The following is a 22,583-nucleotide window of genomic DNA, read 5'->3' as shown; positions in this document are numbered from 1 at the left end:
GGAGCGGTGCGTGCCCGCGGATAGGACTGGGCTGTCGGTGTGGCTGTAGCGCCGGGGGAAAGTTGTAAACAGCGGCGCTGGGAAATGGCGCGGCACCCGCTTAACCGCCGTGTTCTCTTCTCTCTCCTCGCAGTTCGTCTGAAGCCGGATGAGAGAAGAGCATGGATATGGGGAACCAACACCCTTCCATTAAACGGTTGCACGAAATACAGAAGGAAGTCAAAGAGATCGAACAGCAAGTGGCCGTCTTCAGCGGGTTGTCCACGGACCGGGACTACAAGAAGCTGGAGAGGTCCCTCACCAAGCAGCTATTCGAGATAGATTCCGTGGACACCGAGGGCAAAGGGGACATCCAGCAGGCCCGGAAGCGAGCTGCCCAGGAGACGGAGCGGCTGCTGAAGGAGCTGGAGCAGAACGCGAACCACCCGCGCCGGCTGGAGATCGAGGCCATCTTCAAGGAGGCACAGGCGCTGGTGGAGCGCGAGATCACGCCTTTCTACCAAGGAGGCAACTGCGTAAACGAGGAGTTTGAAGAAGGCATCCAGGATATCGTGCTGAGGCTCACCCAGGTGAAAACCGGAGGGAAGGTTTCTTTGCGCAAAGCGAGGTATCGCACCCTGACAAAAGTGTGTGCCGTGCAGGAGATCATAGAGAGCTGCGCCAAGAGACAGCTCTCCCTGCCGCTCTCTAATGATGCGCATCCTTCTGTCTCCAAGATTAACTCTGTGATGTGTGAGGTGAACAAAGCGAGAGGAACTCTTATTGCGCTTCTGATGGGAGTGAGCAGTAATGATACCTGCAGGCATTTAGGCTGCGTGCTCACAGGCCTCGTCGCTGATTTGGATGCTTTGGATGTCTGCGGTCGCACGGAAATAAGGAATTACAGGAAGGAGGTCGTGGAAGAGATCAATAAATTGCAGAAATACCTGGACTTGGATGAAGAAGCGAATTCTACTCACGCTTATGATTTGGCACAAAATCAGTCCATTCTAAAAATAGAAGAAATCCGCAAGAAAATGAAGGAAGTTAATTCTTTACTTTTAAAAACGGAGAATGCTTCTGATTTGTATCTGGGATCCAAAGCAGAACTGCAGGGATTTATTGCTCAGTTAGATGAAGTGAGTCCAGGAAAAAACCCTTGTATTAGAGAAGCCAGGAGAAGAGCAGTGATAGAAGTACAAACTCTCATAACATACATCGATTTAAAGGAAGCACTTGGGAAAAGGCAGATGTATGCAGAGCAGACTGCTGCAGAACATCAGTCTCATAAAGCAGTTTGGACTGTTCTTGGAAATTTGTCTCAAATTCAGCAGGAGGTGATTTCTTTTGATGGAAATAGAACAGATAAAAATTACATGCGATTGGAAGAACTCCTTACAAAACAACTTCTTGCACTTGATGCTGTTGACCCACAAGGTGATGAGCGATGTAAGGCTGCCAGAAAGCAAGCAGTAAAGCTTGCACAGAATATTCTTTACTACCTGGACATGAAAACAGATGAATGGGAGTACTGAAGGAGCCATGGCCTGACATAAAATAACATTTTTTTCCTGCGGCACTTCATGTAGAATGATAGTTACATTGGCAGCACATAAGGAAAGTGGTGTTCTATGCTTGCTTAAATCACAGAGGTTGCATAAAAAGTTACCTTGGCTATATGCGTGCTATCCCACGCAGTCACCCACTTGCCATGGCAACTGTCAGTACAGCATCAGCAATTCTGGTCACTGCTATAAGCAATGGAATGTGATTCTCTGAAGGAGCAGCTTAAGAGTTGATTGAATTGCTTCTTATTTTAATCTGTTTGGTTTTTTTTAATAACCTGTTGTAATGTTCAGAGAATGCAGATATTTCAAAATGCAGAAAATTCCTTGTGGTGCAGTACTGGCAGAACTGTTTCAAGAAAGCTGGACATGAAAATTAGTGTTTAAGCACGAGGCTCCTTCCAGCAACTTCATAGCAGTCTGGATACTCTGGATGAAAAGTATTAAATGCAAAAAAAACCTGCTGCCTTTTGGGTTGTACTTGTTTTATTCCATCCATCACACTTTCAGGTTGTTTAGATCTCTTTAGATTTCCTACTTAGCAGAAGTATAATGCCAACTTCAAATTTACATAAGCAAAGCCACTTTTTTAATGGTATCTGCAACCTATGATTTGCAAGAACAGTTCTTCTGCTGGTGGAAACTCTGTAATATGTTTGCTTTAAGAAGCTGAGACTTGAAGAGGACAATCTGTAGATATGTACTGGCCAGACGAATTGGGTTTTGAGGATTTCACACTGCCATCCATTAGCACCTGAAAACTGCAATAAACTTTATTAATGCTACTTAGGTGTCTTTCTAAAATTCTGCTGTTCTATCTGGTTTTGACTTGTCTATTCCTATTTGATGAAGACAGAAGTTATGTTCAAGCGGATGAGTGTTTTGGAATTATTTTTGTAAAACTGGATAGCTAGATATAAAGGCATCCCTGATGATGTATGTTTGTGATATATAGATATAGATATGGATCTTTCATACAGGTCAGGTGTGGCTTTAGGCATGTTTTGGAAAAAACTTTTGGCATACATCTCTCCTTGTAACTCACTGCTTAGTTATAAATAAGCTTTGTAAATAAGCTCGACTGTACTACCTTATGCACTACCCTTTCATTTGTGGCTGCTAGCACCTATCACATTTCTACTATAGCATGGTTTTTAGCTTTTTTTTTTTTTTTTCCCTTGAGCATGGCATTAAAATGAATGAATACAGAGAGATATATTTAATTACAGAAACTTTGCACTTCGCTCTTTCATGTTGAATTAATTAATCAATGTTCCATAGGTGATGTTTGGCACCTCTTTAAGGAGTAAAGACCATTTCGGATGTTAAACTTAAACAAAGTATTTTTAGATATATTTTTTACCAATTATTTACCGAAATAAGACAGTGCTGTCTGTGAGAGACAAGTGCCTTTAGGACACCACAAACTTGCACCATTATGTGTAGATATAGAAACTGTTTACTGGCAGCTTGATGCAAACTGGATTTATTATGTATAATTCTGATAAAACCGTATCTCAAGTTAATGTAATACAATAGGTGAGAATTGCTGTATGGCGTCCTGACAACAAGCATCAAATTTTGGAAAAATATATTCTATTTAAAGATGAATTTATTTATTTTAAAATAAATACGGAGATTGGGGACAAGGAGGAGAGAGTACTTTTCCTCTGCAACATGCTTTCAGATGCTGCTGAAAGCCTGTGTAACTTCAGAGTGTGAATAGATCTTGTTTTGTGAGCGTGCATGTGATTTCTCTGCATTTTACTTGCCAAAACCAATCTTTTTTCAGTTAAGTACCTAAGGTACTTAGTTTGGCAATGACAGAACATTTGCTGGAGGGTTCTCCCTGGCTCTTCAGAGATAAAACCTTGTTGAATTTATCTGCCCTTACCTAAAAAAAATAAAATCATCTGGGTAAAATTCCAACCTCTATTTATAGATTTAATGGCTGACTCGGAATAGTGATGTTTGACACCTGAATGATTTTACTCATTTCAAGATTTCTCCGTGTTTGAACTTCAATCTCTGGTTTATGCTTAAATTTTTAGGAAATGTAAGAATTTAATAGTGTGGTAATAGTATGCATTTTTCTTTTGTACTGCTGTCAGGTCTGCATTGGTTTCTTGTAGGTTAACAATTTAATGGTGGTGTTCTTTGGAGGCCATGTGTAGCTTTATAAATGTTTGAACTTAGGCAAAAATGAGTAAGTATAGTTTTCAGATCTATTTTAACTCTGCTTGTCTTTCAGCTTCTTTGAATAAAAAATCAAGCCTGCATCTCTAGTGAGGCAAATGTGTGAGGTTAGTGTCATTTTCATTGACTGACTAGGATTTGGTAGCACGATATTGTGTGGATGAAGCTTTTTTCCATTGTTCTGCAATCAATTGATTATTTAAATTTTATGGTAAAATCCTCATCTGGAATGGGATCAGTTCAATTTTTGCATGAATGAAAACTAAATATGCTTAACCAAAAAAGAAAAGGAAAAAGCAGAGATTTCTTAAAGTCTTGCTTTTGTTCTAAAGAATGTAATGACTCTTTTTTATATCCAAACACTGAGGAACATACAACTTCTCAAGATGGCAGGCTAAATAATTAGCAAAATGTAAATGGACCAAGTTGCAAAAGCTTGCATTTTAGTGTTCTGCTGAAGTAAAGTAACTTTTCTGTGTTCTTTGTAACCTACCTTAGAGCTAAACAGGTTACTGGACATTTTGGGGAGGTAATGATACTTCATAATTTCTATTTGTTAATTGTATTCCCCTTTGAATTGGTTTTATTTGGTTATGTCAATCTTTATTTTTGTTACTCACCTCTCAGAGGGTTTTTGCTCTGTTACCAGTTTGGAGGAGGCTTTTGTTAACGTAAATTATTGTACATGCTCCTATGGTGTATGTCCAGATTTACTGCTGTGTAAGGTGTGGCATTTGTGTATATACAAATTCAAGGTTAAATATTGCAGTGTTATGTTCCTGATTAATAAAAATACATTGCTAATTTTACATGGTATTCATTTGAATGTTATGCCCTGCTGCCTTTATTTATTTACGAATGTGAGTTATCAGAATGTAAATGATTTTTGTCTTAGAAAAAGTGATTAAATATATAGACATAAAATTCTCTCTCTCTTTTTTTTTTTTTTTTCCTTCTTCTAAAAGTTTGTTTTTTCACTGCTGTATTTAGGAAAATAAAGTTCTTTGTGTGGAAACCACCCCTACCTCTACTTGCTAAATCTGGTGTTGTTTATTTTTCTTTGCATCCAGCCTTGCATTACAGTAATTACACCAGCTGCTGCTTGTGTTATTCCTTCAGTGACAGCTGCACACTCCTGGGCTTTGCTTCAATGCTCACTGTAAAAATGCTTGCAATAGTTACAGGTGTTGCCACCTTTCTGTTGAGGGGTGCTTTCTTAAGAGGTGAGATGCAAAAACAACCGTATGAAGTCTCTTCGTGTGCAAAAAGAACCTCCAGTAGGAGTTAAGCTAATCAGATTCTAAACAGTACAGATGAGGCATGTTCACATGATCTGATAGCTCAGTATGTTTTCCTGAGATGCAGTGAGCTAAGTTATCAGCTCACTGCTGCTGGAAATCAGTATTGCTATTTCTGCTCAGAGAGCTGCTGGCTGTGTGCTGATTCTGCTGCATGGCCAACTCCTGTGAGCTGATTTAATGCAATAAAACAGGAGGGGGAAAAAAAAAGAAAAAAAATAGCAAAAATGAGGAAGAAAGAATATAGTGGCTTCAGTGAGACAAACTGGATTGTAGAATAGCCTAACATGAGTCAGAGCTACCACAAAATGAATGGGTGGATCACAGGGCTAGGGGTTAGGGAATAAATTTTAAGTATTTCTGTAGCACCTAGCCATTAGATCAATCTTTTACATAGTTAAATCTCTGCAGGGGAAAGAGAGAAGATGGCACTATCAACTCCTACTCTGCTGCCTTAGTAATGGAATATGATGAAGGCAATGCAAATGAATCATGTATGGAAAACAAATCAGTTGCTTTCAGATGCTTTTTCATGTCGCAGAGTAACAATTCATGCAATAAAAAACAAGTGGCTGTGTAGAAGTACTGCACAAAATCTGTGAAGTTCACGTGCAGAAAACATCAGGTAAGAAGAAAGTTTATAAATAGAATTTTCCTCTATGTGACAAGATCACTCTATCTTGCTTTTCCTTTTAACAATATGCCTTAGTTCAAGGAAATACTGTTCAAAGTCCAGTAAAGCATGTGGGCAGTGGCCCTCAGAGTCACTGAGCTAGCTGCTGACCTGTTTGTCTTGATCGGCTGTTTACTTGTGAGAGCATTTGCCTTGCTGGGAATTTTTTATGTGTTTGGTACAGGCAAATTTAAGTACCTGAAATGTTTTAGCTGGAAAAACTCTGGCTTCTCAGTATTTTATTTCCATATGGGTGTACCTGCTGCTTTGGAAAATTCTTAGCTAAGAACCTGAAGTAGTAAAAGTGCTTTATTACTGAGCTCATGAATAGAAGGCCTGGGGGCTCAAGCTGGCTGCCAGCAGGAGACATTTAAGCATTAGGATCCTGGAAAACCTTCCTGCTAGAAGAACCTGCTAGGCACATCAGACGCTCAGAGCTAATTCTGTGAGTGAGCGCTCTGCCTGCTCTCCTATCACCTGTGAACTTTCATTGAGAAAGATGGTTCTGAGGAGGATGGTCCCTGAAAATGACAGGTTTTTGTTTAGTCAATCTGAGCTATGGTGGGGTATGTACCAGTTGTTTGGTGTGGATGCCATTCTGTTTTCCACGTGAAATAATGAACACGATCCTTTCAGTTTTATTAGTAGGCATGCACATGTAGGCTGGTCATTAGCTGAAGAAGCTAGGGCAGATGTACTCTTGGTTGAACAATTCTTACCCTTTCTATTTGCCAGCATATGGTCCTGGGGACTGCCAAACGCAAACGAGTCGTATTGCTTATCAGTGCAAAAATAAGGAAGACACATTCCAAGTCTGTAAACTCTTCCTACGGGACATAAATCATAGCAGAATTCCCCATTAGAAGTGGAAAAGTGCAGCGTGTTTCTTAATTGGACCATTTCACCTCAATTAGTTTTGCCAGACAAACTTCTGCGCCAGAGGAGTTCCTTGTGAAACCTGTATTTCAGGAAGGCAATCAAAAGCATCTTCTGGGAGAGAGAAACACAGTGATGCAGTTCAGCGTCCTTAATGATCCTGTTTCTTTACTTCCCAAACTGTATCAGCTCGTGAATACTCAAAAACAAGTCTGTGAGCATGACAGCCAAGATGTTTATAAGCCAAGTTAAATTGTAAAAAGGGGGCAGAGAGAGACAAAATACTGAAGGAAAACAAAAGAAAATTTTAATGAAGTTGTCAGGCAGTGGTTTCACCAAAATCTTTTAGTTTTATGACATAAGAAAAGAAAGCAGAATAAAATCCCATCCTGTTCCCTTTCACTTTGTTGCAAATAGACCTAGCCTACACCCTGCAGCTCATCGTTGTTTTCCACAGTCACCCTAAATGCTCCTCCAGGGTACCGTCCAACCACTTGCTGATGGGCCTTAGCCTTGGGCAAGATGGTGCCACCCATCGCTACAGATACCATCATCACTGTCACTCCCTGTGAAATTTCTGGCAATGGCAACCCTTGGCATGCACTTGGAGTCGGTGTAACTGGCAGAAGACAGTGTACGAGATGGAATGTCTCCTGTAATAAACTGTTAATTGGAAGGGATAGTATAATGACTGGTAGCAAGTCTGAGTAAGCTATCATTACTGTTATTTTTATATTGATCTTTTCTTAATGAAAAGTCTAAAATTGTTCTATTCAGACCAATCTGTAGCCAATTATCGATGACCCATAGTCTATTTCTTTCCTTCCAGGCACCTCATGTTAATACCATTGGGAAAGGAGATTTGAAAAGCTCAGCTTTGTATTGATCTTAATGAGCAGCTTCTGGTCACTTTCAGAAATCTAGTGGAAATTGAGTTTTCCAGAACTCTCAGCATCCAAGGGTTCCCACCATGACAAGTAAGGCAGTGTTTTGAAGGGGACCCACTGATAGGCCCGTGCAGCCCATCATTTGCTGTCTTACAACCATAGACAGGCCTTGCAGCTGATCAAGCCTCATCTGAAAATGGTGTTGCCTCAGTCTTCTAGTAAAGAGTTGCTCCAAAGCATCACGCCGTGGGGATTAAGTAACCTTCTAATTTCGAGCATAAACATATTCATAAGAAGCTTCTCTTCTCCCGTGGTGTGTAGTCTGGAATTTGTTTATAGGCTGTGGATGAATTGCCTTTCAGCTTCTGTTTTGTTTGACTAAGGAGCAGATTCACCCAGGCCCAGCTCTATTGAAAATCTCTGTCAATTCAAAGCAAATCTGAAATAGTCCTTTTCAGTTTTTCATGGGTTTATGAGTTTTCAATGTATCTAGTCAAACTCTTCCAACACAAAGTCAGTTGTGTCTTTCAGCAGGTACATTGGCTAATGCATTGTTTCAAATGAAGTCTAGAAAAAAAAAAAAGAGTAGCACATCCATAACAGTGCAATTACAGAAAAAACTATGTTATTTTAGTATTTTCTTCATGCCATTGCTTTTATGCCCTGCCAACTTTGACATTCAGATATTCTAGCAACCCATAACTTTGAGTGACCTGCAGAAAAGGTGCAGAAATATTTCTAGCCTCTGCTAAGCTTGTTTGCATCAGAAGTAGCACTACTGTTGGATAAAACAACATACAAGTGTACTGATGGATTTTTTGATCAGAAGCTATCACTGATCATTTCACTTGACTGGAAGCATGAGTTAATTTTGGCAAGTTCAGTAGTATCCAAGCTAGATTAAAAGCTTCCCTAGGGACAGTCTAACCCAATTTGTGACTACGACACTTGAAATCATCCTTTAAATCAGAAACCTGCTTATGAAGTATGACCTTATTGTAGAGGGACCATCTACATTGACATTATATATGTATATATTATATGTGCTTTCAAATCTGATTTATTAGGAATCCTAAATTGCCTAGAAAACATCTTATTGAACATAAATTCCCAAAGGAACATGCATATTGTGTATGCTTTGTGGTTTCCAACCTTCTTCAAATTATAAACTCAAAAAATAGATACGGCAAATTAAAATCTACTGACAGCAGTTGCCTTTCAGGAGCTTCTAAAAAGTATGCTGGTGATCCTTGGGAGTCTGTAATACATGAGTTGTAAGATGTCTCCTTGCAAGGTTTGAATAAGTTTACAGCAATGAGGGCAAATATTCTTCAAAAAAAAGATTATCAAAATCTTCGGAAAGCATCAGAACAGCCTCATTTCAATTCAGCATTTTGAAACATTTCTCAGCACTCCTGTTTCCAAACACAAGCCAATTTATCATCTCATTTCTACAAAGCCGTTGTACTACTGACATATTATGTCTCCATCTTCTGTCATAACCCTTTAATTCAGTTTTATGTCAGTTTTGTTTCCAGTCCATCTTGTTCTTCCTAGGCACGAGTTGATTCTCAAGCTACTAATTCTTTTATGCACAGTGTTTTCACAACTTCACTGATGGCTGAATACAGCTTGGGTTCAGGATGGATTTATTAATCGTGGTCTCCAAAAAAGATCAGATGTAATCAATTGGTCAGGATTGGAGACCCCAAAATAGTGAACTCCTGTGTCACAGATCAATGAGAAGTCGTCTCTGGTAACTGTGGAGAAACTCTAAGATACAGGATACATAAGAGGACTTTTTGAGGTTCATACGTGATACAGAAAGAGACATTAGGAAGACATAACAGACAGGAAAACATGAGAGTTGAAGACTAGTTAACGACAACTTAAAAATACTGGTATGCTCAGCAGATGGAAATCAGGGGTACAAGAAGGAGAATGGGATGGAACTTGACATCTGACATGACAGCAGGGCAAGTCTGGTGATTATGTCCAAACCCAGCCAAGAGTCAGCATTGCCAGACAGGTCTGGTGATAAAGTAAAGCTGGGAATTCAGCCAATGGGATGGAATCAGGGCTTGGGTCAGTGAGTCCAATAATTATAAATGATAGGACTAAAAATGAAAATGTTTTATATGGGTTTTGATAAGCAGTTAGAGCATCATTAAGAAGTTGGTAATATAAATTAATCAGGGATAGAGTCAGCAGAAGTATAAATCATGGAAATGCATTTATAGAAATTCAGAGGACTATTCAGCAAAGTCAGCTTCACTGAAGATCTCAAGGGCCTGGTGTCATGGAACAGGTCTGGACATACAGTGACTGTGCAGTTTCCAAGGTCAGGTACGTTTCATGACAATCACACACCAGAACATTCACTAGTTTGTGATGCAAGTGCATTCTCACTAGCTGGCTATGGGATGATGTTATATAGGATGATGCTATATGACTGAAAACTAGCAATTATAGTATTTTTACTACAGAGCCCAACCAATCCTAGCTCGCTGAATTGGCTCAGAATTTTACATGGAATTTTGTGTCATCACTGCAGAATTGCCTTCAGTTTTGGCACTGCTTCACTGAGAACTTTCTGGAGTATTTCTATTAATATATATCTGTGCTTTCAATATGTTATGGCGAAAAAGAAGATAAAGATATTCCTATAGTTTCAGTCCGAAGAGTGATAAGAATTAATTAAGTAATAAAATACATGTAAGTTGTCCCTTATTATGCCCAGAAAATAGCTGTTTCCCCATTTCCCATTTTTGGCATTTCCTTTTATAGATTAAGCAACCAAACACCTCTAGTTTTCCATCACAGAATAGCATCATGTTTCTCTTGCTTATGTGGCTTTCCTGTAGATACTCATCATGGGCCTGTTCCTTGGACAACTATTCATGGACACAGGAGTACAGCTGAGGAGTCATCAGCAATTAGTAGCATGATATAATTACCTCTCGTGCTTTAGCTAATATGTTCCTATAAATACAGCCAAGAATACCTTTCTTGCAAGAACATCACACAGTTGATTCATGTTTGGTGCATGATTCTGCATGAGCCTGGACCTGTCTGATCTCACACACAAGCACAAGACCCACGCTGCTGGCTTCTGCCCCCACTTGCATGGTTAGTTGCTACTGTCCACAGTTTGCTGGCCAAGGTTGTTCCAATATCTGCAAACCCACTTAGAGGACGACTGCAGCTTTAGCCATGCCTCTGTCCCTCCACATGAATGGAGGTTGCTGGTTGTGCAAGCAATCTGGAGTGCCAATAGCTTATGTGGTCCCTTTAGAAACCTGTAAGCCCCAGATCTTTTCCAATTCCTGTGGTCCTGTGGTCTTTAGATAGTTCATTGGGCAAAAATTACTTGTATGGAAACTTATTTGCCTTCCAGAACTATTGGCCTTGGCAGCTGGAGTGGAGCTCGCTTCCGAAGGAGGCATATTTTAGCTCCTTGATCTGAATCCTCCAAAAGAAGACACATATTCATAGAGTCCCCAAGCATTTTGTCAGAGACCACTGACAGGGCACTTAAAAATATTCCCATGTTCAATGAAAACCCAAGGAAATCTTGGTTCTTTTCATCTTGCTGAGCCTTCTGATTCCCACACCCTTCCTCAGTTTTACAAGTTCAGCTGCTGAAAATAGGAGTGCCTTCTGGCATGCCAGTTTTTCTTGTAATAAAGAACACTCTTTGGAACCTTATAGGCTTGTGTGGGTCCTAAGCAATGAACACTTTTTTCCACAATTTGGATTAAGGTAGACACGCAATCACCCACATTAGTGATTGTCAGGCTTGCTTTAAGGTGTGTTCCTCTGTGTACCCTTATTTCTGCTCTATTCTCTAGCTTGGAAAGGGATAATATTTCTAAGAGGTAGAGGTGGGTGGTCATCATTACTATAGGCTCAGGAAGACCTTCTTATGACATCTGCCCCTTGCACAGCCAGTTTCTGAATCAGCAATAGTACTTCAGTTTTGGTCCAACACCCAGCACAGTGAGGAGTTTCCTGATGACACCAGAGACCCATGGGGCTGCAAGGCCACAGCCCACCTGGAGAAATCAGCTAGTGCATGAACTCAAGGCAATCCCAGCCCTCTGTGCGGCTCACAGAGACAGCAGCACAACAGCTGCTCTCCTCCTCGTGCCAAGGGGTTAAACATTTTGTCTCCTTGCAGCAGGCACTGGGATCTTTCCAGCCACGGTTTAGCAGCTGAGTACTGGGAGCATTTTGTCTGCATGTAGAACTGTGCTTTCCTTCAAAGCAGCAGATTGCTGCAGGTCGTCTCATCTCTCCTCATCCACATGGGTGGAAAAACCACCTCTGGCAACCTGGCAGTGCCCTGTGCCGCTCCTTGATTTCCTTTCTGATTTGATGCCTGCTGTGACTCCGTATCACCAGAATGTTTCTGCTCTGAAGCACAGATCCATGTGTTCCCCCCTCTGTGGTGTTTCTGCAGTGGGATGGAAGCAGGTTTCCTTTGGGAAGGTAGGGGGAGGGATGGCCTCAGGTTTCTATTTCCATACACTGCACCATTCCCTCAAGCTCTCTCTCCTCCATACACAGTTGCTGCCTTATAGATAGTGAGGAATTCCATTTCTTCTCTTTTTCTCTCACAGATTCTATCTGACTTTTCCCTGCAGTTGAGCCCAGTCCCATACCTGGTCCTCTAAGTCATACAAGAGCCTCGAAGGGAATCAGACATCACCTACTCTGCTGTTTTCTATATATAACCAGAGCACACAACACACTTCCCAAAATAAGCTGCAGTGCCCAGTGATTGCTGCATTGTCATAGGGCACAAGAATCACAGCCCCTCAGCTTTCAGGAAAGCTTTTATAGCCAACTTGACCCTTCACTTTTGTAATTGAAAGCAGCAGGGATGTTACTTCTTCGTGGACTTCACCTGTTCACAAGACAAATGTGATATAGCAGGTGAAAAGAAAAGGTAGTTTAATGGCATTTTAGTAGTGCTGCTTTTAGAGATGGAAGTCAGAGGGATTACTGTCTGCAAGCTTGAAGGGAGCTTGTTCAAGTCAGTAATTTAGTTAGAGAACTATGCTCTGGCTCTTGTCTCATGATGCTTTTGCTGGATCTTCAAAGGGATGCCACCTTGCCAAACCTGCAGCCCCTCCTCTCTACAACATTTTGGTTGTAGTGGGGGGGAAGGGAGAGGTTGATCTCTTCTCCCAGGTAACAGCAATAGGATGAGAGGCCTTAAGTTATGCCAGAGAATGTTCGGTTTGGATATTACAGAAAATTTGTTCTTTGAAAGATTGTGATGCAGTGGCACAGGCTGCCCAGGAAGGTGGCAGAGTCACTGTCCCTGAAGGTATTCAAGAAAAGTGGAGATGAGGTACTGAAGAAAGTGGTCAGTGGGCATGATGGAGTGAGTTGGGGTTGGACTGGGTGATTTTAGAGACGTTTTCCAACCTTAATAATTCTATGATTCCTCACTCTGGGTGGCATAGCCTGGCTGCTGCTGAATTCCTGACGTGAGCCTGTGCAGTGCCTGCTAAGCCCTTTGAACAGGACACAACAGCTGGGCTCATTTACTGCCTGGCTGAAAAAGGAGGGCGATTTTGCAGAAATGAAACTGGAAGTAGAAGAATGTGCCTGCATATTTCTGAGTAGATTTCTTAAAAACAACTCAACACAACTGCTGGTACTTACGGCGATTTCTAGAACCCTTTCACAAACACTCATTTCAGAAATTATCACAAGACTACTGCTTACCCAATTTTTTTTTTCTAAGTTGTTTCTGGCTGCAGAAATGAGAAGTCTGTTACTTCAGCCAGCAAAGCCATTTACGTGCAAACGTATGCACTAAGGATAAGAAGTCTCAGCTAAAAATGTCATCCAGCACTTCTGCTGGATATGCTCTGGGGAAGTACAGGTTGCTGATGCAGGGTTTTGCCTTCCTGCAGTACTCCCAAAGCTCATTTTCCACCTCATTTTGAAGTGGGTGCAGAACACAAATTTGACTCCGCACTCTCTAGCTGTTCAGTACACCCTGGAAACACCCAAGGCACGCCCAGGGCATGCCGCCAGCTCCTCTGCTGCTCTATCACTAGCAAACAGTCCCAGAACCACTGCAGTTTGTGCCCTGTGGGACTGGGGTGGACACTGGGCAGCATTTCTCTGGAGGGCACTTGGAAGGGTGTGGGCTGCTGAGAGCTTCCTGCAAATCCCCTGCACATACACAGCAAGTTTTGTCTTGAAGGGCTCTCACTGTTCCTTTTATAGATGCATCTCAGTTTCCTGCCTAAGATTGTTGACGATATAGTGCTACTTGACCTCATGCCAGCTTTGTCCTGCAAAGTACTCCCCCCATCAGCACACCCACGTTTATCATAGAGTCAGAGAATCATAGGATATCCTGATTTGAAGGGACCCGCAAGGGTAATCAACTCTAACCTGACTCCAAATCCAAACCCTATGTCTAAGAGCGGTGTCCAAATGCTCCTTGAACTCCAACAGCTCACAGTCATGCCCAATACCCTGGGCAGCCTGTTCCATGCCCATTGCTCTCTGGGCCAGTCCCTTTTCCTGATGTCCAACCTAAGCAATCCTGCCCTGTGAGCTGTTCAGGGTCTGTGTTGTGTGATAAATATGGCAGGGTGCCTGTCCTTGGGCACATGGCACCAGTGTCTCCCCTGCAGCCTCTCCTTGCAAAATCCCCTTGCAAAACCCCTGTGTTTTCTTGTTCCTCAATAAATAACTTCCTCACTGTTTCTCCAAAGGTCCTCAGAGAGTGTTTTGTCTCTCCATTAATCCATTCCTAACTGCTTTGTCTTCAATGAACTCAGGCAGTGTTACCTCTGCCAACCATCGCACTTCAGTGGGAATATTCACAGGACTGTCCCTGCTTCCCCACCACATCCCTGCTGCCTTGCAGGAGCCTGGAAAGCTACCCATCTTCTCAGCAAATGCTGTTTACAAGCTGGGAGGTGTGTGAGGTGCGGGTGCTTCTGCATGAATATTGTTCTAAGAACAAGCAAAGCAGTCCCAGGCTGTTGTGTTTGCTGCATCTGGGCCAGAGCAGAGTGATAAAAATAGAGACAGACGTGGCTCACCATGGAGGATGTACGGCATCCACACAGCATTGGTTCCCTGTGTTGGTATCGAATTGCTAAAAGCAGCTGGAAGCGGGCTCTCAGGGTCTGATGGGTAACTGCTGGTTCCATGCGTGCTCTCTGCAGCCTCCTGGTCTTTTTGCTTTTAGCAATGACACTGTGCAAGAAGCAAAAAGGTAATTGATGGCTCCAACTGTGTGCCTCCCTTCACCATGCGCCAGGTGACGGGCTGCAGGCTGTGGCTTGCAGAGGGCCCTGTGACCTCTTGCAGGTGTTGACGGCAGAGTGATGTCAGTCATACAGCGTTCTGGCTGGCAGCTTTGCTTTCTGTGCTGCTTTCGTGTCAGCTCATGAGCTCAGTGAGTCTGACCCAGAGTGCCTCCAGTGTGCCTGACACACCGCAACGGGCTCGCCTCCTCCTGCCTTTGCCTCCCTCCAGGGCCCTGCCAAAGCCACACCGTGTTTGAAGAAGAGTTGGGTGTCAGCTGGCAGCCATGCTGGTCACCAGGTGTCTGGAAGCATGGGTATATTGCTGAAAGTTTCAGTAACCTCGAGGAGGGAGGATGGCGACAGTGATACTATGACACATCACCAGAGGCCCAAGTGCATCCAGAAGAGTTTTCCTAGCTGAGGAAGTTGGTCTGCTTAGCAGCCATGTAATTAAGCTCTGAGTGTGGCACACAATGCATCCATTTTCACTGCTGGAAGCTCTTCATGACTCAGGATGTTAGGAGCTTGAGTCCTGGCAGATGCACATTCACATAATAAGGGAAAACTAATTCCCTTTGCTGCATGAGTCGGTGGCAGAGACTCCAGCTTGTGCTATGCAGAAGTCTCACAGAGGCACTGCATCGGTCTCTCTGCTTTTCATAGAGTCATAGAATCATTAAGGTGGTGCCTCAGTGCCACATCTCCATGGTTCTTGAACACCTCCAGCGACAGTGACTCCCCCACCTCCCTGGGCAGCTGTGCCACTGCATCACCACTCTTTCAGAGAAGGAATGTTTCCTGATATCCAACCTGAACCTCTCCTGGTGCCACTTAAAGCCATTACCTCTCATCCTATCACTGAGTGTCCTTTGTCCCACTGCCAGGTTTGTAGCTGTGAAAGGACACAAGTCTTTTTACAGTGCACAGCAGCTTAATTGCAGGGCTGTAAAAGCAGGCAAATTTAAAGTGAGAATTGTGCAGAAAAAGACTTTGAGTCAGGAATTTTCCAATCAAAAATGATCAAAACATGCAGCAGAGATCCTTTATGCGACCTTAATTGTACTTGTAGGACTTCTGTCCCTTGGATGCACAAAAAAAATGGAAACAGCTTTGAAAAACGTAACACTCACCTGTAGAAAAAAACCTGTGGAGGGAAATTCATATATTTTTTCAGCTCAAATGGTCATTAGGAAAGCAACAGGAACAAGATGCCGTTTGGGCAGAAGAAAGGTCCACAAAAGCTCAGAATGAGCTACAGCTTGGCCCAGCCTTCTGAACTGGCAGCTGCTATTAATGAAGAAGCTTTGTACTGGGCCAATGAAAAAAGGATCTGCTCTGAAGTACAAGCAAGAGAAAGGTTTTGTGGGCAAGCTAGTGTGATGAGTAAGAAAATTGCCAGCTTTTAATGGGAGTTTTCACTAGGAAAGGGTGTGCTATTCAGCTGCCAGGCTTTGTTTTGTCAGCTGTATTTGAAATACTGTGTTTATTTAGAGGTAATGTTCTCTGGGAGTTCATGGAGATGCAGGATGACACACACTCATGTTGGTCAGCTTCAGCTAGGGAGCTTCTCAGGGTGGATGTGGTGTGACCTGGCTGCTGGGTGAATCAGCATCTTGTTAGCTCCTGGTGGGTGCAACCTTTCCACAGAAAGAGAAGCAATACTAAATCAACTGTCTGCCAGGCAGAGTATGATGACATTATCCCACCCAAGAAAGGACACAAGCCCTTGTCTGCATCATAGAGCCAAAGAGTAATTTCTGTTAAAAGGGACCCCTGGAGGCCATCTGGTCCAAGCCCCTGCTCAAACAAGCTTTTGAAATTAGGTTGACTTTCTCAGGGCATTTTCCAGTTGAGTTTTCAGTATCTCCAAGGACGGAGAGTTCATTTCTTTCTGGGTCTCTGCTCCAGTGTCCCAGCAGTTTTACTGTGAAATAATTTTATTCTTGTGTATATCAGCATGGATATTTCTCTTTCTCCGATATGGCTTATTTGTAATAATGCTTGTTCTTCTATTTTTCTTTAAAGAACATGAGATTCTAAATGGGTCTGTGTTTTACCCTGAGGATCCTTAAACAAAGTGAGATTGTACTTGGTATTGGTTTCTTGTCAGCTTCGTGCCCCACTGTTTTAAAGACTATATATAGCTATTAAAAAACATTGTCAGCTTCTTTCTTGATGCCTCTCAGGAAAGATAAAACCATGGCTTGATGTACATAAGCACTGTCTGCAGTTTCTCTTGAGAACCAGAGATACACAGGTCCAAAACCCAATATTTCAGCCATTCATATTTTATACTTGAGCAGCTTGAACAGCCCCTGCAGCAAATATTGCTAGGATTGCAATGGTCTGCGCTAGTTGAAGAGGCAAACCACTGTCAGTGTGGTGTCTTAGCAGGTACTGGTGATACTAACACAGAGGGCAAAGCGAAGCCCTTCTATCTGAAAACAGCATCAAACAGAATGACCAACCCTTTGGGCTGGGAATGCCCTGAAGAAGTGGCTGACATCCCAGGCCTGCCTCCCTGGGCAGCATGATGTCTGTCATGGATTGGTCCTGCACAACTCTAATTTTAGCAGCAACTCAAGGGTTTATTAATGCTTTTGTGTCAAATCATAAGGTGTATGATACTTTGTAGCAGTTAATCAGAACTTAAACACCAGCCAATTTAACACAACGACTCAACCAAATACAGCAACTTAATTGAAAATTTGAGAATGGCAAGGTTCACCTGAAACATTCATTCAGGATATTCCAAGGAGAGGTTTCCAAACTCAGCCACATGTACAAGGACCTTCACCTCAGAGAATGACTCAGCCGCCAATTCGTCACCTCTCAGCAGACAATGGGATCCATCCCAAAATGGTCTCTTCTTCTTCAGCACTGATCTTGAAAGAAAAGCTTATCCTGACAGATGTTCCAGCTCATGGAGAGAGCAAAGGACCACAGCCCACTGCAGTCCCTACAGGAGCTCTTTGCTTAGGACCTTTGTTTATAGGACCTTGAGATACTTGATTTTATTCAGAAAACTTTCTGTTCTGGCCACAATCTAGATGAGGCAATCCCAGAACTTTCTCCCAGCCATATGGTTCCAGTGGTCCTGTTACCTCTCAGATCACAGAATCATAGAGTCATAATCATAGAATGGCTTAGGTTAGAAGGGACCTTAAAGCCCACCTAGTTCGAACATTGTGCCATGGGCTGATTGCCCCCCACCAGCTCAGGTTGCCCAGGGCCCCATCCAGCACCCACAGCTCTCTGGGCAGCACTGCCAGGGCCTCACTGCCCTCCAGGATCAGGCCACAATTCAAGGAGCAGGAGTTCCAGCAGTGGTCAGCAAGTGCCTGACTGCCCTGACTCACTGCACCTGTACAAAGGCAAATGCATAATGAGGGCTTATGCTAAAATCTTATCACCCCAGGGAGACTTCAATGCCATGGTATTCTCCCATCCTGGGGCACTCCCTGTCCCCCTGAGCACCTCAGGATATCTCTCAAATATTCCCTCTGAAAGGAAGATCCAGTGTAGGGCGGTCTACTTGATCAAAGTGGCAATAGCTGGTAGGAGTACAGCACCAAAGGGATTCCTTTTTGAGCAAATAAGCACCTGTAATTTAAGCAGAAGTTTTTGTTTTTTTTTTTTCCCTCAGGAAAATATTGATGAGATCATTGCTACTACATTTTGAAGGCAACTGGGTGAGCAAAAAGCAAGGCTTAGCCATGAGGTGGCACTCTGAGCATGCTGTTTAGCTGAGATGTCATTCAGAATGTTCCTGGGAGGGAGGAAATTCCTTCAATTCAGTGATATGACATAAACATCACGAGCAGTGATTCATTTCAGGTTTACACCCTTTGTTTCTTTCTGCAAAATTAATCATCCAGCTATATTTGTTGCATTGCTTTAAAACACAGGAGTTCTAGGAAAAGAAGCACTGCAACTCCATGTTTTTGTCATTTTTTATCATATTCGTCACTTGGCCTTATATTTTTGCCGAAGAAGACTAATTCCACTAGTTGTTCTCTGTAGCAAACTGACATACCTTGGCACCTGTTCTGAATTTGTTTCTGTCTTTGTTTTCATCTCCCACCACCAAGCAGAATAGGAACCTGATTTAATGGACTCCAGGTTTTTCACATAAACCCCTTCTTAACATTTTCAGCCGTTTAACTGTATTTGCAGTCTCCTCTATTGTTCCGCATGAGGTTTCACTTGGGAAGGATTTCACCTGAGACCTTTTTTTAGGATTATACTTCTAGACAAAATGTAATATTTAAAGAACCTTTCCTATTAGTCCCCTTGATTTATTTTCTTATTATTACTAATTTTTTTTCTTCTTTGCATTACAGTGGCTTCTACTCCAGTAACAACTAACAGTTTATTAGCATGTTGGCTGCACGTTATTGCTTCTCCAGGAAGAATTGCAGTTAGGGTAATTGAAGGGTGAAATGAAAGGCTTTGTGGTTAGCACTGCAGAGCAGCACTGCAGACTGTAAAATCGCTGTTCTGCTTCCTGCAGCCAGAATTTCCTTACTGGCATCAATGGGAGAGAGAGCAGGCTTTTCAGTGCGTTGGTAAGCACTACTCAACTGCAGAAGAGAAGGCAGCTGAAAGGTTTTAGCATAAAAGTTTCCCTTCTCTCCAGCACATTTTTTTAACCATTTCAACCAACTGACCACGGAAGCCAGCCCCAGTGCTCTCAGTCCCTGCTCCCTCCCTGCATCCCCTGATCCTGATGCTCCGTGTATTCCTGCCATTCACCACTCCTGTCCCCGAAGCCCTTAACAATGCGGCGCTTGTTACTGGGAAAAGCATGAGCTCATCCTTTGTAATCAGCCGACTGCACTCGCTGCCATTTCAAAGGAGGTTTTGTGGCAATTTATGAATGCATTCAGCCAAGGCAGCGCTATATAAACTTTGGTTGAATCTTCAGGGAGTAAAAAGGAGTGGATTAAGTTCTCGTGTCTGCTGTAAGAATAGGTTTTGTGAATATGGGGAAGCCCCAGTTATTCAGATAATGCAGTCGTGTTTCTGTCCAAATACAAGATCTCTTAGAGGCTCAGGTTGTAGTGCTCAGGCACCCACACAGCCGGGTAACACAGATAATCCTCTGATCCTCTGACATTCAGGGCTGGAGGGAAACAAAGATGAGAAAATGAGAAATGCAAATGAGTAATTCTGACAGTGTGAAGGAAAGAGTTTGTTGGAGCGCAAGCCTGCCAAAAATGGTGCTGAAACAACTGCATTTTAGACAAGTGAATTCTAATCACATGTAAATTGCATTTTTTAGACTGGATTCACTGCAGCTTTCAATTTAGGGACCTGTCTGAGGTCTAGAGTTCCTATAGTTTCTATGCTCTCTGCAGTCTTTTCTCCATTTGTGGCAGCAAAGAACAACACCTCACTGAAACAGTGGGTGCTTCTTAGCTCCTGAGAATTAGGCAGCTGATGCCTTCTGGGTATTAACTATCCCAAAGGGCCTGAAAGATAAAGTAATGATGCTGTGCTGTAGCCAGGTACCACCAGGAGCAGAAGTAGGCAGCCAGGATGAGTTTTCCCACTGCACAACTGGGTACAACAAAGCAGCTGTGTCTCTGCCTCCATTCCTTCTTTCCATTACCTCAAATATTAAAGAACAGTCCAACTTCTGGACTTGGAGCATTGCATAACCTAGTTAAGTTATATAACCTACTCAAGAAAACATTCAGCGTCGAAGTGGAAGGCATCTTCATCGGTTTGCTCTGGGACCTTGGGGGTTTGCTCCACCACATTTCCATTCTTCTCAGCCATTCCAAATGATGGTTTGATGAATTCTTTACAGAGGAGTCACACCACAGTCCACTAATGACATAGGAAGGGCTGCTATAGCTTCTCTGGGGTTTCCTACACCGTTCTTGTCTGCAATAGCTGAGCAAATCAAAAGGTATGCTGGCCATTTTTTCCCTTTTCGACATTGGTCTTTGAAACTTCCCTGAGAACAGCCTACAAAAAACACCACAGTTACAAAGGTCTTCACACTCTTCTAATTTCAATTTCATAATGAGCCTGGATTTGAAACTAAAAATCAGTAGCTCAGCTTCTCCTCCTAATGCAACATGGGGAAATGGCAAAACTCTGCCAGACGGCAGAGTACTTGGTGGGGAGAGAAGCCTTCAGATCTGCATCCATTGTTTCCTATACTGACTCATCTGAAGTCATTTTTGTACGGTTTCTCATCGTTAGATGTAACGTAATTCTGGTTTTATTTTTTTCTTCCCAGCTGCACAGCTGTCTTTTATAATGCACACAGGTTATATTAAACTGAGCTCTAATTATCACTGCGCCAAGAGGCAGCAGCGCTAGGACTGCAGATGAAACAGAAAACAGAGCTACAGCAAAGAGTACAGCAGATTAAACCTCACTCATGACCTTTTAAGTCTTGTGGGTGAGTTCTGAGCTACACAGTGAGATAAGGTGGAATTTCCTGGCTTCAGCAGAGAGAAACTCATGTCTTTTTGCTCCAAAGTATAAAGTACTACTGCTCTAGAGAAAGGAGAATCATCCTTGCCACATGCCAGACAGTGGGGCGACTTCTGCTTTTCTTGATAACACTCACTAGCACATATCTGACAGTCAGTCCTTTAAGGTAGATTACATACTCTGTCGCTAACGTGCACTCAAGAGCATCAAAATAATTAAATCATGTAGTATCCAAGAAAGTAAATAAGTCCTTGTAATGTTAGCAGCTCACAGGTGGCACGGAGGAACAGAAGGTTGGGGAATTGATGTGTTTCCAGACATCACGAAATGAAGCTCTGCCAGAACTGAGAGGTATCCTCCCTCTGTCTCATATTTTAATCCTGTGTCTCTTTTTCTTTTCATTAAGATAAAATGTTTCCTTAATCCACAACATTGTTGGTTTTTTTTTCAGGTAAGCTCTAAGTCGTCAGTATTCTCCCACATTAGAAAAGCCGAGCGCCATCAGTAACAGCCATGAATATTTCAGCTGATGTCATTATTATTTCACAATGGTAAATGCTGCAGGGAAGAGCTGGGAGACAGCAGCACGTTTCATTCAGCTGCACTTGAGGGTAGGATGTGCAGAGTCACAGGATTGGGGACAACCTCTCCTAAAGCATCTCCTTGTGTGCAAAGAACGTGTTTGTAGGCAGCTCACATTCTGCTCTTGTGGAAGAACATCTGCGGCAGGAAGCCCTCTTGTCCCCATGTGTGTCCCCAGCCACCGCTAGGTGATCTTCCAACCCCTTATTTGCCACCCCATGACTGAAGGGAGGCCCTAAACAGCCCACAGAATGTTCCACAGAGATGCTATTCATGAAAATATTCCGTGCTGCTCTGCAGAGCGCAAGCGGCAGTTTTGGGTTTCCTGGGAAGAAAGCCTATTAAGCAGCCTTTCTGGGAGATTGCCATGGCAACCCTCACACAATGCCAGCGGCCCAGATTTGCCTCAGCCCCTTGTTTCTGAGCTGACAGCAGTGATTTTAATGCTCCTTGAACCAAATCTTTGCATGCGGAGAGCGCTTTAGAAAAATGCTTTTAATCAGGGCCGGTTGTTCTCACTCCTTTATTTGGCTGAAGTGAGCGGGCCGCCTCTCTTGGGGCTGCAGCTGGGGAAGGGCCACAAAGCAAGCCCAGGTTCTGTGATTTCAGTATCCTTCTGTGGTAGAGGCCCCCTGTGAATGATGCTCGGGTTTGTTTGCACAGGGGATGCTTTTCATGGCCTGAAGCCATAAGCGGGGCTGTCTTGTGGCACAGGCTGGTGACATGGGAGATGGGGAGGCAGAGCCAGCAGCTGAAGACACAGCTCAGAGCTGCTCCTCTGCGTG

At 42.9% G+C, this 22,583-nt stretch overlaps 1 protein-coding gene across 1 annotated transcript; it reads left to right on the top strand.

Annotated features, from left to right (window-relative positions):
* The first annotated feature begins 87 nt into the window (after positions 1 to 87).
* On the top strand, positions 88 to 4,770 carry BAG5 (BAG cochaperone 5). Its single transcript, XM_010711956.3, has one exon. It carries the CDS (start codon positions 162 to 164, stop codon positions 1,512 to 1,514), a length of 1,353 nt encoding a protein of 450 aa, XP_010710258.1. The 5' UTR covers positions 88 to 161; the 3' UTR covers positions 1,515 to 4,770.
* Positions 4,771 to 22,583: the final 17,813 nt, after the last annotated feature.

This window comes from Meleagris gallopavo, chromosome 5 (assembly GCF_000146605.3).
Source record: "Meleagris gallopavo isolate NT-WF06-2002-E0010 breed Aviagen turkey brand Nicholas breeding stock chromosome 5, Turkey_5.1, whole genome shotgun sequence".
Lineage (NCBI taxonomy): Eukaryota > Metazoa > Chordata > Aves > Galliformes > Phasianidae > Meleagris > Meleagris gallopavo.
The sequence above is the reverse complement of the archived record's forward strand: the minus strand, read 5'-3'. Positions and strand labels throughout refer to the sequence as shown.